At 46.3% G+C, this 17,599-nt stretch overlaps 1 protein-coding gene across 2 annotated transcripts in view; it reads left to right on the top strand.

Moving 5' to 3' along the window:
• The window catches only part of ctnna2 (catenin (cadherin-associated protein), alpha 2), a 390,077-nt gene that overhangs the window by 97,389 nt on the left and 275,089 nt on the right, over window positions 1–17,599 (top strand). For both annotated transcript variants that reach the window (XM_061245031.1, XM_061245032.1), the window contains exon 6: window positions 287–553. In XM_061245031.1, coding sequence (XP_061101015.1) covers window positions 287–553 — 267 coding nt within the window. The remainder of the gene's footprint in view (window positions 1–286; window positions 554–17,599) is intronic.

Here is a 17,599-nt window from a genome sequence, read left to right as displayed (position 1 = left end):
TTTGTATTGTGATTGGGGAACTGCTGCAAACATAGAGCGTTGGTGCGTGACTCTTGTCTGGCACCAACAATCATTCCACGGTCAAAGTCACTCATATCGCATTTTCTCCCCATTCTGATGGTTGATGTGAACATTAATTGAAACTCCTGACCCGTATCTGCATGACCGTATGCATTGCACTGCTGCCACATGATGGGCTGATTAGATAATCACATGAATAAGTAGGTGTTCCTAATAAAGCGCTCAGTGAGTGTATGATAAAAACAGAAATGCCCCCTCCCCTCAGGAGCTGAAGGACCCTCAGTGTCGGGACGAGATGGCGGCGGCACGGGGGGCCCTGAAGAAGAACGCCACCATGCTGTACACAGCCTCCCAGGCCTTCCTGCGGCACCCTGACGTGGCGGCCACGCGCGCCAACCGCGACTACGTCTTCAAGCAGGTGCAGGAGGCCATCGCCGGCATCTCCAGCGCCGCCCAGGCCTCCTCGCCCAACGACGAGAAGCACGGCCACGCCGGCATCGGGGAGCTGGCCGCCGCCCTCAACGAGTTCGACGTGAGTGTCGATCGTTCAGCCAACCGCGCGCCCGCTCTGTCCGGGCTGAGTGTCAATCATTCAGCCGCGGCCAATCGCGTGCCCGCTGTGAGTGAGTGTCAGTCATTCGGCCGGCCAATCGGAGAGTCTGACCGTCAGGCTGTTAGGGAGTCTATCATTCGCTCAGCCAATCGAAGAGTGACGATCAGACTGTTAGTAAGTCTATCACTCAGTCGGTTAATCAGCTTGTTAATCTCCCCGTCCATCTCGGCTGGTGTGCGGTGAGGGTCTGACTCAAAATGGCTGCCGTGCTTCTCCCAGATGGGTGCTACACATTGATGGTGGTCGAGGAAAGTTTCTCCCTCATCACTGTAAAGCACTTTGAGTCGCCGGCCGGTGAGAAAAGGGCAATATAAGTGCACAAAATGATATAAATGCAAGGAATTATTCATCAATGTGTGTCATATTGTCGCTCCCCGTAATAGCGGCAGACATTCTTTGTTTTATTCTTGCATGACCTTCTATGAGGCTCAGAAGAACATGGCGTGCCTGATCAAAATCCGGAAGAGAACTTACCATATCAGCACAAAATCTGCCTTCTATCTGTGATCAAACCCTGCGGGGGGGCTTCACAAATGTTAAATTAGGAAACTTTTCCCCGGACTGAGGAAAAGCCTTTCTACTTTCTTATTATGTAAATACTTGTGAGAGTTCTTTTAAGTGTCCGTGACAATAAAACATGCCGTACATTATTCAGTGATAATTCGCAGTGGCATCTGGGCTGGGTAAACTCAAATCATCCAGCAGTCTTGGACAGCTGTGCCTATTCTACAGTACAGTGAGAAGTCATTTAGAGAAATGTCTAAACGCAGACTTAACTATTCTCAACATACACTGTGCCCTGAACGTCTTTGTGATGGTAATCTGACAGCTCTGCCTTCTGCCTGCGTCGACTTCAAAAGGGAGTGAATTCAGGGCAGTTATGGCTGCGCATTAAAACGCATCGTATCGCGTGGAGGAAGCACCACCTTGTTTCAGGACATAAGGAGCTGCCCTTTCTTTCACAGTCCGGTCAGGCACTAGACTTTACACTACAGTTTACTTCAGACACGTAAACTATACTGTATGGGCGAGCAAGTCAAATGTTTAAATGGCTTCTAAATGACACAACCACGCAACTTTACTGCCTGTGTAATGAATATTGTAAGTAAGTAAACTTTATTTGTATAGCACTTTTCAAGGACAAGGGCCACAACGTGCTTCATAAACTGCAGATACGAAAAAAAGGAAAAAGATTTCGATGAAAAAGTAATACAGTATGGTGTCTGACTGGGCTCAAACACAGTTTGACATGAAGGGCCACTGACTAGGCGTGTGCTTAGTATGACCAACTACAAGCTCACTGACATTTACATGTGTTAAAGTACATTTAATTTGGCAGTTAGGCTTGTTTAATTAAGAAAGAGAACCCCTGTTTACAGTATTAGAGATCACACAAGCTGATGGTTATTGGTGTCTGTTACTGTATCTTTTTTACGTGATGTAAGGACTGTTTACAGTGTGAAGTGTTCAGAGTGATTGAATGGCAGAGAGCCCCTGTGTCTCATAACACAATGGAATATTTTAAGATGAAACCACACGAGCAACGCGTCTCACAGACAGGCAAACAAAAGCACTGCCATTCAGCATTGATACTGCCACTCAGAACTGTGGGCTCTAATGGAGAACTGTCATCCATAACTGTACAGATTGAAGCACAGCTGTTTCCATGGACAGGCTGTTTTACTCCAGTGAAGTTTAGTCACTAAAACATACGCGAAGGGCCATATTTATAAAGCATTTCAGGGAACAGTGCAGATTTAGAATGTAGATAGATTTATGTATAAGGTTACGGTATGGACAGAGCCATTTAGCATGGAGCTGACTCTACCATGCCAATGCTCCCAGCATTTATCACTGCCACACTTTACATTGTAGATTATTGTCAAATCATTTTACTATATACATGCTAAATTGCATTGAAAATACAATTTGTAGTAGTGTTGCATATTATAGCATACATGGAAGCATGTTACTTAAAATCAGATTAGTCACATACCATTGCAGCTTCAAAATTTGGAAATACAGTTTAGAAAATCCAACTATACAAATGGAACTTTAGCTGACTATAACACAGGGAGATGCTGCCATCTAGTGGCCGTTTATATACAGTGAATCTCTTCTTTTTCCTGCAGTGTCACTTCAAGGGCAGCGTATTCTATCCTGATAGTCTAAATTCAATTTGTGTTTACATATTTGTCATCCAGCATTGCAGAATTTTTCATTTTAAAGTGTTTTCAGCTCTCTGATTTGTAAATATTTTTATTTGGTTAATTTCCCAGTTCATAATTCAGTTTTTTTTTCTCACAGTTATTCTTAACTTGAAAGGTATGAAAATATGAAATTTAACGTTATAATATTTTTAATTTCAAAAGATTTTCAGTTTTGCCATTTGTTCATATTTAAGCATTTTCTTGGAAATATTCCATAAATATGATGAGATTATTTTTGCGGACCACTGCAGTGTAAAAGTTCAGAAGAAATGCTGAAAAAATATGAAAATGATCAGTCATTCAATGCGACTCAATGCAGTTTGCCATCTAGTGGCTGTATTTAAACATGTTTATTGCAGGTTTTGTTTGGTTAATTTTCTTAGAAAATGAATGTCACTGCATGGAAAAGATTGAACTTGGAATTTTAAAGGTACAATAGGCGATATTTTGGTGTTACAAGACCATTGTAAATCCCTTCCTATCATTGAAAAAGGCTCACTGACATGTTGACTCACCCTCTGCCTGTGCTGTCCTTAAATTCAGGTTTCAAAATATACCGTTGATGGCCCGCCTCTCTGTACCAAAACATTGTACGGCTGTACAATAATTCAAGCTCATTGGTTGAAAATTGGTTCTAATTGCCAATGGCTGTGAAGGGGGTTGAGGAGGGCGGGGCCTTCACAGAGAATGGGGAGGGATAAACACTGTTGTGCTTTGACCGTTAGAAGTCTGAAATGACCTATTGTGCCTTTAACTGAGGCCTGATTTTTCTGACCTGCATAATTACGAAATGATAGGGGGGCCTTGAGGAGTCCAAATGGCAAGCCATTGCAGTTATTGAATAAAGCCTTGTAAACCTGCTTAGATTAGTTTGCAGGGGCTACATGTATTATTCAAATAAATTAGCCACTCTATTCTCACATAAGGGATATCGCAATCGCTTGTAAAGTGCTCTAAAATTGCCTATTTATACCCTGATTTTGTATTTACATGCAGAAATGAGAAAAATTGCTCTTTGGGATATGGATTAAACTGGATTTATCTAAGTGTAGGCTACTATGGCTAAAGAATGTCAAGAGGTCCTGGTTGTGTCTATTGCATTACTTAGTGATAGGACAGCAGCTTCTGGTGAATTAACAGGGCTCACCTTTTTCACGGTCAGTACTCCCTGCACAGCTCTCTGTCTTGTTCCTCGTGTAAGTCTTCTCAACAACTGTTGTAAACAAACACAAGCAATGTTTTGTTTTGCTTAGCATTGTAGAAGCCATGAGTTACTGCAGATACGCCAGTGTTGGTGTGAAGCCGTTTGCAGCAGTGCAGCGCTGCTCATGGTAATTACACGGCAGAAGGTAAAGGGGGAAATCGATCACTTGGGATGAAGAGAGAGCACAGGCAGTCTGTGGTTTGTCACCAGCCCGGCCCGTAAAGCGTGCGCTGGCTGTACAGAGCCCAGCGCTGCCCGCCCCGCTCACAAGAACCGTGAAAACCGGGCCTGTTGTGCAATTTCACAATCGATTTTGCCATACGAGCCACTTTGGTAAAGCGCCACATATCGAGTGAGGGTTTGATTGGAGTCGCTCAGCGCGTGTCGTGAATCGCTGAGCCGCGTCACAAGAGGCCTCTCCCGCACAACGTGATAACTCTTAAGCGCGGCCTCGCAGATTAGCTTTTTCTCTCCCGGCCGTCCAATCTCTGCTTTCATCTGCGCCGGGTTCATGAAGTGAGGAGAGTTACTTCTCTGCACTTCAAGTGGATGCGCTAGGCTACGCGTAGCGCCACTAGCTGAACTCCACTTCATCTGAGACGCTCCCATCCCTTATAGCTTCTGTGTGAGGAGGACAGCGGCGTTGCTGCCGTTTGTATTGTTTGTAGAATAAAATGGCTGCCTGATAGCACAACAAAGCGAAGCCCGGTTCTCCACTAGCGCTGTCTGCGTCACGGCAGATATCTCCAGGCTCTTCTCCTGTAGCCGGCCCTCTGCAGCTCTTATCTTCAGATTGCCAATCAAAGCTAATAAAGAGTCAGGACGCTCTCTGCTCGAGGTCGTCCCTCTGAAATGTCACCGCAGGACCCGCGTAATCCTTTTATAAGGGGCTGGGTAATCCGTTCGTAAAGGCCTGTTTGTAGGCGTGAAGCTGTTTAATGATGAAACAGCGGCTCTCTGGGTATCCGGTTGTTAAAAATGACACTGCTGACCTGGAATGAGTCAGCGCTTCTAGTGGAAGTATCGCCGGGCCCTCGGGCCCTGAGAGCGGATATGGGCGTTTCTGTCTGTGTGCAGTGCAGGAGAGGCCGTGGAGGGCCTTAACTTTCTCTGGGGTTCCTGTCCATTTCAGCTCTCCATGATTTAATTGGCCTCATCGCCTATGTGGTCTACATTTCTCCATAAGCTCATGAATAACAGATGGACCTAAGTTCTTCTGACTCCATATGAAACGCTTTACCGAGATCTAATATACAAGTTAATATATACACTGTGCGGCTAATTAGCTAATTCAGCTAGGACAATTAGTGGAAATACAAGCCGAGTTAGGCTAGGCCCCAGCCTTCCAGAACTGTGTCTGCAGACTCCTTTTGAAGCGGTAAGGGAACCCTTCTAAACAAACCTGATGTCTCCACTAATGATTTTTGAGTATGGCCTACTGTACATTTAGAAACATTACTGACTGCATACATGGATAGTGATGTAATATTGCGACTGTGTCATTCAATTTAGAGGAGGTTGTCTGCCCGGTAACTCTTCGTAAGACATGCAGCCAGAAGAGAGCTATCAGTTACAGTCGCAGTCACTCTGGAGGCAGTCACTTCCCACTCAAAGTGTCTCAGCAGGTCCCACAGCTTCCACTTGCATCATGTCACAGCGCCGTTATACTACTAACATACTAAAAAATTATAAGAATGAAAATAAAATGAAAAGGATTTGCAGTACGAATGCATTCGCATTGGTGCCGTGACCTCAGCAGTGGGGACAGAGGGGCGTGTAGCTGGGCTGCGCTGGCTGAGAGTTACTGGACGTGTGAGACGATTGAGACAGCCTTCTAGGACAGCGCGAGTGGCTCTCAGAGGCCCAGCTGTCTCCGCCCGTCCCCGGAAAGGCTGGGGGAGCCGGAGTAAAGCCCCCCCCCCCCCGCAGGGATAAATCAGCCCGCCACAGCTGCACATGTCAGCAGCGTTTGATCCCAGACGCGCCTCTCTGCGAGATACAGCCGCTCATTAATTATTATACCAAATTACCGTCCCCGATTAGTGCTACCCACTTCTGCTGCTTTAGTGCGGCTCCCGTGAAAGCACGCCAATTACTTTTACTCCCGAAAACGGGGGAACCGTGCATAAAAAGGGCTGTAATTCTGACACGCGTCGCCCCATATGGATGTAAATACTCTCAAATTAAAACTGACAGTCTGCAGTTTAACCTCGTGTTCGTCGTTTTATTTCAAATCCAATGCGCTGGAGTACAGAGTCAAAACAACAATAATTTTGTCACTGTACAAGTACTGGCAGTCTGCAGTGTAGTTTTATTGCTGTGTTTCTTTAAAGCACCTGATGAAAATGTGCAGCACAGCAGCAGGGTAGAAACATTCAGCATAGATACCCAGTTCCTCTGTCATAGGCTGTGGAGTGCTGCTGTTTTCTCAAGGTGAAAGTCAGTGAAGGGCACACGTAGTCTGTGAATGGGTAGAATGAACACGCAGTGCTTTGAGCAGTGTTTAAGAAAATGGAATATAATATTTTACTGCTCTGGAAGTTTAAAGTTTGCCTTGTGTTTTGTGCATTATAAATAAGCCATATGTCCAGCAAGTTCGCAAGGAATAGGTACGAGTTGATTCCAATAATAAGTTAGGACTTCTGATATTTATGTACTGTTGATATACGACTGATTTTGAAGTGATGCACGGGTTACCCATAATGTCAGAATTGAGTTTTATTTTTTATTGGTCATGGACTCGCTTTGAAATTCAAAACAACACAGTAATCGATCCGCACCAACGCAGGAGTGACCTCTTGTGGCCACAGCCATATACTACAGGCACAAACGAAAATACAGCAGCATCTGAACCTGCAAATTGAGTTCCAGATCAGATGGTACAAGTCTTGTTGACCTTGTATACCCTCTAATTAATTATATGTCTGTCTGCATAAACAAATTCATGTCGGATGAAGAAGAGTGAGGCGGTTTGATTGCAGGAGCGAGCAATTAAATCAGGCCAGTTAGCCGCTCTGTGCCGAGACCTTGGCGTCTTCTCCGCCGCGGTCGGTATTGAATTCCCGCGGCGCGGCCCGAAGCGTACAGCCAGGTGCAGGGAATGGTAATAAACGCTGCCTCCTGCATCCTAATGGAGCGGGAACCCGGCTCTCGGTAATGGATCGGTGAAGGAGGTTGTCTCGGCGTGGTCGATACGCAGAGTGACGCTCGCTCCAGTCCTCTCCCCGGGGCTGGCTAAGCCCCTAGCTCTTACCGAGGGCTCCTGGATTCACCGGGGACCGAGAGAGAGGCGACGGCGGAGCCGGGCCCCGGATAATCCCCGGGCCACAGGCCTCGAGTCAATCACCACGCTTCTGTTGTGTAGACGCAGCGGGGGAAAGCACTTTGTGTGAGGGGAGTCGCAGCTGGAAAGCTGTGCTGAGACTTGGATATCTCTCCTTAAAAGCCTAGTACAGTTCTACTCAACTCCTCCTGCGGGCCACAGTGTCTGCAGGCATTCGCTCTGACCGTGCACAACACCACCTGATTTTACTCATTATTTAACCCGCTTGGTTCAGATAAGAAGATAATTAGTGAAATCACGTGGTGTAGTGCACAGCTGAAGTGGATGCCTGCAGACACTGGCCTAGGTGTTCATGCAACAGGTGGTGAGGAGCCGTGTCTGGGTTTCAACGGAGAGCGCCCTTAATATGTCTCACTGGGGTAAAATAGCCTGTCGTATCTGCCCCTTTAAGAAAAGAAGCGAAAAATACTTTTTGATTGGCTATTTTTTTTTCGTCAGGTCTGTGTGAAAGGCATCTGTTTAGCCGCTTTAACGTGTTGGGCATTAAGGTGTTTTCACACTTTGTCATAGAATTTATGTTCGGCAACATTTTCTCCTCAATAACACCCATACATTATAGGGTGTTAAAATTAAGGTGCAAACGTTTACAGCTGTCCAAGACTGTGGGGGAAATGTGGAATTTATCTTTTTATACCTTGTGAAGTTATCATGTGCTCTTTAGCGACATAGCACTTTATTTTTTTATGCTTATCCAAGCTGTTTTATCATTAATAAGTTAAAAGTGCAGAATGCAAATGATACTATAAAGCTCCATGACTACAAACCAAAGGAGAACTATATCATTTTAAAAACACATCTGACCTATGAATATATTGAAGAATCCAAAGACGCTTTTATGTGGGAAGACTAGCTGATCACCATGGCATCAGCTAATGGGGATCCTTTAAACAAACAAATAAACAAATGAAACAAACGAAACACCTTCACTGTTTACGCTAAGATGGAAAAAGGCCCAAGTGTCCTGGTATTTGAAATTAATTGAATGTCTTGTGTTTGCTGTGTATACATTAGGTTTCATGACTGTAATGCACTGGAGTGGCAGTTACATATGCAGGATATCACCCTATTGTAGCTTGGAGACTGGTGATGTGGTTATTTTCATTATGAACCTGCCTGCCCTGCTGATGAAAGGAACAGTTCATTTGTGCCATATGCTCTATGATGCGGCAGTGTGGTTGAAGTGGGTCTGGGCCTTCAATCAGAATCCAGCCCTGGTTTTCTTTTCTCCCGGTTAATGAACTGAACAATTTGTGCGACTGATTGGCCGGATTGTCTTCACACCTGAGTCAGGTAAAGGGAGTGTGGAAAACCAGCCGTTCTGGCCCTGGAGGACCGTGATTTCATGATACCTGGTGTGTGTGTGTGTGTGTGTGTATATATATATACTTTACCTGTATAAGCCTCTGCCTCTGCAGAGCTAAGTAGCACATTCCACCACTAGGGGGCAGAACTGAGAACGAGCACACGGCAGGATCCTGAGAATGGAAGATGGATGACCAACTGTGAGCGAGCTCAGAGCAGGAAGCCCCTCGCAGGGAGAGGCGAGAGACCGTAAGGAGGTGCGGATAAGTGCGCGGCGGGTTTCTCACAGATAATCCCCGACATTAGGGCCGGAAGCTTATTCCAGGAGAGGGTAATTCACTGGCACGCCAAGACAATCCCAAAAGAGCGCCAACGGCCTTTAAGCTTGCATACGGCCAAACCCCCTGTTCGCTTCAAGAGAAAAATAAGTGGAGGACCTGCAGATTTTGAAGGGTGGAACATATGTCCTCCTGAAGAGCCACCAGGAGATAGGGTGCGGGTACAAATACACTGTTCCCCATCTCAGCCTGCTTACGCCATAATCTTCTACACGTGGGCTGGGTGAGTTTGTATGGAGCAGAGATGCTGAGAGGATCAGAAGAGCTTTACAGCTTCAGTGGGATGAAGAAGAAGAAGAAAAAAGCGGGAAGAAAATAGGTTACGGTAACCCTGCTCCCCTCTGGAATTATGCATGTGGTTTAGCAGGATGCTAACTGTAGCATTGCAGTTCACACACACACACACACACACATAATGCATGTAGCTTAGCCTGTTCTGAAAAAAAAAAAAGTGCCATGACTTGATGGAGAAGGTAAAGGCAGATTAACGTTATGAGTTAAAAACTAAAGAGGAGGGAACATCGCCCAAAATATGCTTAGGTCTCAGTGAAGTTGCCGTAAGCAGTGAACACGGTTTGGCGGGAGTCCGTGTCTCAGGTGGCTTCTCGTCTCCTCGGTGGAGGCCTTGGCTGCAGGCCACTGTGCAGAGCTCTCTGAGTGTCTGGCTAAGCTCTCGTGTGTCCAGTCCTGCAGCGAGCCGGCCCCTTCCTCCCAGCACACCTCCACGGTGGGGCTCCTGCCTTCCATTACGCTTCCCTGCTGTGCTGGCTGCAGACACTGGGCTTGTTTATCCATCTTGGTAGTGGCCAGTTTCCTATAAATCGGTGATTCTCAATCCTGGTCCTGGAGAGCCACAGAGTCCACTGCCTTTTGTTTTCACCTTAAGAGCAGCAGCCGATTCAGACCCAAGAAACCAGGTGAGCTGGAGTTAGCTGTTTAATCATCGGCCTCAACCGATCAATTGCTGAGCTACCTAAGTGCTGAATGACAAAAGCCAGCAGAACTTGTGGCTCTCTAGGACCAGGATTGAGGAACCCTGCTATCTGTGTATATTTTTTTATGAACATTGCAAAGCTGTTTATTTTTTTGGAAAGCGGAAGGCCTCATTTTTTCTCAGAACTCATTATTTTAATAAACATGTTTAATTGTGTTATGACAGCATGATGTACAGCATCCTATTCTGTACATCCAGGACTACCTTAAACTCGTAGTTGAAGCTTTACAACTTCAGTCTAGTGAACCTACAGTGGTTAAGTGTGTGCTTGTGAGTGAATATGCCTGTGTCTCCGCCCACGGTACCATGGTTTGTGAGAAGCTAGCTCCACGTGGTGTCTTTGGAGCAGCCGGATTGTTGTGTGAGGATTTATTGCCCTCTGACACCTGAGGTGGACAAAGAAAAGACAAGTGTCATCATGTTCTCTAATGGAGCTCTTGTAGCCCTATGTCTGTGAGGAGAATGCATGTGATATTCGGTGTTGCATAGAAACGTTGTCTGTAACATTGGATCCATCCGTGTGTGTCAAAAGCACTCAAGGTCAGTGTACATGCTTTGTATTGCAGCTCTATGGTCTCTTGTGTCAATGCACTGTATTGACTATGATAGCTGAAAACAGTCCTTCCAGAACAGGGAAGGAAACCCCACTCAGTGTCATTCTCATAGCCAATCATTTTCACAAAGTGAATTTGATTTGGGGAATTCTGCCTTCTGGGGTCAGGTTAGTGGGTTGAAAACTAGTTTGTAAAGTGCGAAATGCCAGGTGAAGTGATGTGTGCAAACAGCTGAGATGTGTTCAGAAGTGTGTGTCAGGCTACTGCAAAAACAGTGTGAGAAATGTGATTGCATCGAATGAAGCCAACCTTCATCCACCCTGTGACTGTTTCAGGTGTTCTGCTGTTGTGAGGGTTAGGCTGGCAGAAGGAGAAAACAATGTGTATGCTTTTATTTAACTGTCTGTAATCTGTAGAACTCTCTCGCCCCCTCAGTGCAAAAATGATGTCCAGATGAATATGAATTAGCCTGAGATATTACATACGTTTGTTTACGCCCCATTGGTCATTTTCGCCTTGGGTGCGGGCCTTCCATGGCTAGTGGAGCGAGACAGGCTGTCCAGGCGGGTCTGAACCGGGTCTGAACCGGGCTGAACCAGGCTGCCCCAGGCCAAACTGAACAGAGCAGGGAACCTGAGGTAATGAAACATGCAGAGGGAGGAGGAGCGGTCTTCAGAATTACCATGGAAACGGAATCCTGCCCAGAGAGAAATGCCCACTAATGGTTAGCTAACAAATGGGTGGGGAGGGGGGATTCCAGGCGACGTGTTTGAATTGCTAACGCGGTATGAGGAATAGGGTAAAAAAAAGTCTGAAATAGCGAGCCGTTCGTAAAATGTTAAGATGCAGCGCCTGAAATTGGTCTGGTCTTTTTTTTTTCGTAGAGGCTCTACATATCTCAAGGATAAATATTACATTTGGTGTGTGTAAATTGACTGTGTCTTATCTCTTCCCGCTGAACCCGCTCCCCCTAGTATTTAGGGAAGTTTCTGTTGGTTCTGGAAAGTTCCTGTGACTGACTAAGGGCTCAGCTCTGCCCTGCCGGTAACCCTGGCCGTGAGGAGCGCAGGTCAGGTGATCCCCTGTGCACGTGGTTGTGTCAGAGGACTGCTGAGAGCAGTAGGGGTCACTTCAGAGCAACGACACAGGTCTCAACTTCGGGATCTAACTGTACCATCCAGTACATGATATTGAAGGGGGCAGGGGGGGCATTTTATGTTAGCCCAAAGTTGGGGGCAGATGTACCCGCCCCTCCCCCCCTAGCTTCGTCTATGACTCATAATTCTGCGTAGGAGAACTCTACACAATTTCAGCTGACATAGGACCAGTCTTACAAGGTTTACATTTTCACTGAAATGCCTGGTGGAATGCCCAGCTGAGGTGGTTCAAAATGGCCGCCGGTTACTGGTAGTGCTGCAAAGAGAAGCTTTTTTGGACAAAGTGCTATTCAGGGAAGCAAGGTCCAGTGCATCGCTCAGGAATAAAGAAGGGGAGAGATGGGTGCCAGATGTGAGGCAGATAAACTGCACACCTGGAAGTGATGTCACTAGTGCACTATGTAGGTGTAGGTGTATTTGCCCTCTGATGGTCCCATTGAATTACCTCAGGGGGGACATCTTAACTCACGGTCACCATGGAACCGTGGCTGTACTGCACGTGTAGCGCTGGAATGTTCTTTTTGCTCTCTGATCCATTAGTTGATGGAAGGGGAGTGAGGAAAGATGCACAGAGGTTTTTATGGTAATTGCATTCGCTCCAGCATTATTGCTTTAAAGTCCCCCAATACCCTTTCAGCAACAAATTAGATTCAGCCGGCCCCTTTCGAGGAGGGAGATCGCATTGCCATCCGGGTTTTGGATAACGTCTATTAATATGTCAGAGTCAGGTTTCCTGGTTGTCTTTCGCATGTCACATTCCGCTGGGTCTCCCTGCGAAGCCTGCTGCTCGGAGCATGTCCGCTCAAACCGTCCGTCAGCCACAGAGCTCGGACCGCTGGGCGAGCCGGAATGTGCCGCAGTGCCGGGAAGGTCCAGCAGGGGGCATTGTTGCATCACTGACAGCTTTCGTTTTTTTTATTATTCAACTTTCTCTTTTCACACTTTTTTTCAAAGTCCTCCACAGAAACAAAGCACGTCTGCGCAAGCTGCCCTTAAACTGTGCTTAAAGCCTGCCCCTCTACTGCCATTGATCAACATCTGTTGTCGGTAAGATGGTTTTTTGTTGGGCTTTGTGACCGTTTTAAATGATTAAGATGACGAAGCAACAGGTGGCGGAATCGGGATGCGCTCTGCGTTCCATAGAGCAAGAGGAAGCGAGCGCCTTTTTCGGCAGTCGTTAAACGTGTCCCTGGCCTGCTCCGTCCATCTGGCCTTCTGGAACCTTCCAGAAGCCTGCCCACCTCGCCACCTCGCCCTCGCTCACCTGTCATCCATGCTGTCAGTCGCTTTATATTTCATATGCCATACCCCCCACACTCCGTCAAGCCTTGTGTCGCTCGCTCCTTCTCATCGCAATGACACCGCCAGAGATTTGATTGCGGCTGTTACGCTGGCCAGGAAACACGTGGCGTCGCAGGGAAAGTCAGTGTCTCTGTGCTTCCCTGATGTTTGTGTATGTGCTGGCTGTCTGTCTAAGGCACAGCGCCGGAAAGCATCGTAGCTGCCCATGGCGGCACCTCCCTGGTCCTACGCAGGCTAAACTGGAGGGAGTTTGAAGGCAGCTGAAGATAGATGGTTATTTCCGGCTGAAGTAGAATTGGGAAAAGCAGGAAATAGCCACAGTTGGTGTGTACAAACATGTACAAACTAGGTTTAAAATGCAAACGCCACAATATTATTGTTATCGAATCATTTATGTAGCTGTTGGTTGGCTTATGGCCGATTGTTACATTATATATAGCTTTCCACAATCTACATGAAAAATATTAAATCAATACGTTATCATTAGGCAAATTATCCATTGGATATTGAATGCGAAAATTCCCTGCTATTAGCGAAAAATAGACCACGTTAATCTCACCACCACAATTCTCCCGTGCCATTTTAAATGTATTGGCAAAGTTTACCGTTACATCAAAATATATCCAATTGTATAGAGACCTGTATTGGCCTAAAAGTAAAATCAATCGACCAGTCGCATATGGTAAAATAGACCTGGTGTTATCATATTATATCAGGCAAATATTGCGTGACCACGGAATTTTGTGTGCACACCCCCAATCTGTGACACGCGATCGACCAGCATGCCTGGACGTAAACTACAGGGATTTAACTGTGAGATTACACTGCCCGATGGCAATGTAAATGTAAATCTTTAAGTTGGCAATTAGGCTATTATCTGACCTACAATGTTGACATTTAACTATTAAGATCAATGGTTAGCATGTGTGTGCGGCGAATGGCAGTAAGCGCATCTGCACGCACGTTTCCGTGCCGGCGCGCTTGTGTGTGTGAGCCCGTGCGCTGGCATGCGGGGTGAACGAGGGCATCCGCGGGCGTGTGTGTCTGTCAGTCAGTCAAAAAAAAACTAAAACATAAAAACATAAAAATCCTTCTGTCAGTCTTTCAGAGTAGAACTGGCAGAAGCATGTATGGAAATCAGATGCGGAATCCCTTTTTTCCAGGGCTGTCAGTTCACAAGGACACATTAAAGCCGGCCCCGTGTCAAGGGGCTTGCCATGCACCCGACAGCTGCGACGTCCTTTGAAAACAAAATGAAAAGAGAAATATTAACATTAATCCTGGGGATAAAGTCATCTGTCAAATTACCAGTAATACCTACATGTACATGTGGGTCATAACAGCTTGTCAGATAAATGCTGATTGTTTTGAATATGAATATTGAGATAAGAGGAAGGGCATTGCTGGTGTAACCTTCTGTTCTGATGTTCCAGACGGCCTCTGTGATTGATGTGTTGTCATCATTTTGGCATGCAGACACCGTATTATTCTAAAATACGCGGTGTCAAATGAGGCACCGGAGATGTGATGAAGGCCACTGCTCGCTGAAACCCCGCCTTCTCTGCAGACATTAGCAACGGGAAGCGGACATGTGGTTCGCCAGAGACTTAAGACGGAAAATAAATGAGTAAATGAGAAATTCGGCCTACTTAAGACTTCGTGATGTAGTTAAATAAGTGGGATCAACAAAGACTAGTGGGTGCGATGTTTGTTACATGTTGCATGTCATAACCAGCCATAACCGCATACCTAATATGTGCTAATCATTTTATAAAGGTTAACTTTTTCTGAAATATGTTTTGCTGTGTCTGTATTGACTGATTATGACCTGTGTTATAGGCCCTGTGACGTTCACTTCAAACGGTTACCACTGGCCCTGGCGGTTTAATATGGCAGCGAGCCTCAGGTTGTGATCTGAACACGGGGTTTAGACGCGGCGGTAGGCAGTTCTGTTCCTGGGAGGTCGCTGTGCATGCAGGCTTTTGTTTCCACCAATTACCCTGGCTTAATTAGCTAATTACGGGAGCTGCGTAAGCCAATGGAGGTTTTCTCATAGATTAGACCACACAAGCACATTTCATGTAGGGAAACGCATACAGTCTTCAGCTGTCACTCATGACCTTACCAAGGAAAGTAATTACAGTTTTATGTCATGTCAGTGATTTTGTAACTAAGGACAGAAGTCTGCATGGCATGCCAAAACAGATACGACCCGCCATGCCCCCAGTCTAACAGATGTGCAGGTACTATTTATACTGTGGGTGAACACTATTAGGTATTTATTAGACTTATTGTTTCGGCTTATTGGTCTTCTGTTGCTGTAGCCTATCCACTCAAGAGCGTTGTGTGCTCAGAGATGCTCTTCTACATACCACTGTTGTAAAGCATGGTCATTTATGTTACTGTCATCTGCCTGTCAGCTTTGACCAGTCTGGACCTTCTCCTCTGACCTCTCTCTTTAACAATGCATTTTTGCCCTCAGAACTGCTGCTCACTGGATGTTTTTTGTTTTTCGCATCATTCTCTGCAAACTCTAGAGACTGTTGTGCATGAAAATCCCAGGAGATCAGCCGTTTCTGAGACCACCCTGTTTGGCACCAACAATCATTCCATGATCAAAGTCACTTAGATCACATTTGTTCCCCATTCTGACATTTGATCCGAAAAACAGTTGAACCTCTTGACCATGTCTGCATGCGTTTTTGCATTTATTGCTGAAACATGATTGGCTGATGAAATATTTGCATTAACAAGCTGGTGTACAGGTCTACCTAATAAAGTGGTCAGTGAGTGTGCATGTCTGTTTACATGTAGCCATTGACATCTCTGACTGTGAACGGTAAAAGATATTGAATTTCAGGATGTAAGTAGGGGGGAAGAGTATATTTTACAGATACAGGTATATTTTGCTCTACTGGTGTTGAATGTTCTCTGAATATGTAATCCATTTGTCCCAATGTAACATGGGATTTGTATGCACAGTCCTTGCATGCACGCATCTCTGCTCCACGGTTTAAATGCGCTGTGTGCTGTTAATGCAGGCTTTAGCAAAAATATCAGACTCTTCAGATCTTCTCTAGATAAGTGCTTAATCTAAATGTAAATTTTTCTGAAAAAAAAAGAGCGAGATTTCAGGATTTATATTGTGTCCGTAACACTGCGTGCCATCACACGTGGAGTGTGGCCGACTGCAGAGGTGTGAGAGGCGGAATGCTTCAAAGCAGGGCTCATTCCACTCGCTTATTTTCACTCCTCGGGCGTGCGTTCCGAATCTCAGAGTGTGTGCTGTCTGGCAGACTGGGGGGAGGAGGCGAGCGGGGGAAAGGAACGTGCATCGGCCTCGGCCCACGCACCGCGGTGACCTCGCCATCCCATTCCACCCATCCCTCTTGTGTGGTCATGTGCTAAATGGACTACATTTATATAGCGCTTTTGCAAGGCACCCTCCAGCTCCTCGGAGGCAATTGGAGGTTCGGTGTCTAGCTCAGGGACACTTCGACACACCCAGGGCGGGGGATCGAACCGGCAACCCTGCGACTGCCAGATGACTGCTCCGTGATCGGTGTGCCGAGATCGCACGGTTCCTTCCCGCAGTCGAAGGGCTAAAGAAGAGGAGAAGAGGAAAAAAAACTAAACCGGCGCCAGTCGACTGATCCTGTGTCAAAGTATATGAATGACTCTGTATCCAGAGAGTCCCTGATAGGGCGTCTGCCCACAGCGGTATTGACTGGTGCCACGGTTGGCTCAATAAAACTATCTCCCTTTCAGTCATTTTCACCTCCACTGAAGCGCTCTGGAGCCCGGGACCCGCCTCTTAATTACGTTCCCGATATCGGAACGGCAGCAGGGCTAAACGCCTCATTCTCTCAAGACAAATGCACTTGTCACGCAAATATAAAGAGGAGAAGGGATAAATAATGAAAGATGACCAGGGGAGAGACGCATTTGGAGGGGAAAAACAATGCTTCTTGGTGGCGTGCGCCGGTATTTAGCAGCACCTGAGAAAGTGTTTCTCAGTCTTGGCTAATAAGGCCGGGATGAGGCTAATTAAGCTGTGAGTGACGGAGTGGTTGGGCGTGCGCTGCTGTCCTGATGGAGACTGTAATTGTTTAGGCTCTGGAAGACTGCCATTCTCAGAGAGGCAGGCACCCTGTCTGCTCTGCCTCTCCTCTTCCAGTGGTTCCACTTGTTTTCTTCCTTCTTTCCAGTAGGGCTTCATTTGTGTGGCATTGTAGCATCACCGGGATTTACATAACGCAACTGCAGTTATTTTTATATGAGTTATTTATCTGACACTTTTATCCAAAGTGACTTACGGTTGATTAGACTAAGCAGGGGACAGTCCCCCCTGGACCAATGTGGGGTTAAGGGCCTTGCTGAAGGGCACAACAGCTGCATGGATGGGTACACCAGGGATTGAGCCACCAAACTTCCAGGTCCCAGTCATGTACCTTAGCCACTGGGCTACAGGCTGCCCCAGTTTTTATTTACTCTCAGCCTGCTGTCCTAATACTACGAATGCTTATGTAATAAAGGAACGTCTTTCACTCAGGTAAGGGAT

The sequence above is a fragment of the Conger conger genome, chromosome 6, assembly GCF_963514075.1.
Source record: "Conger conger chromosome 6, fConCon1.1, whole genome shotgun sequence".
NCBI lineage: Eukaryota > Metazoa > Chordata > Actinopteri > Anguilliformes > Congridae > Conger > Conger conger.
Note: the sequence above shows the minus strand (reverse complement) of the source record. Positions and strands in the feature narration are given on the sequence as shown.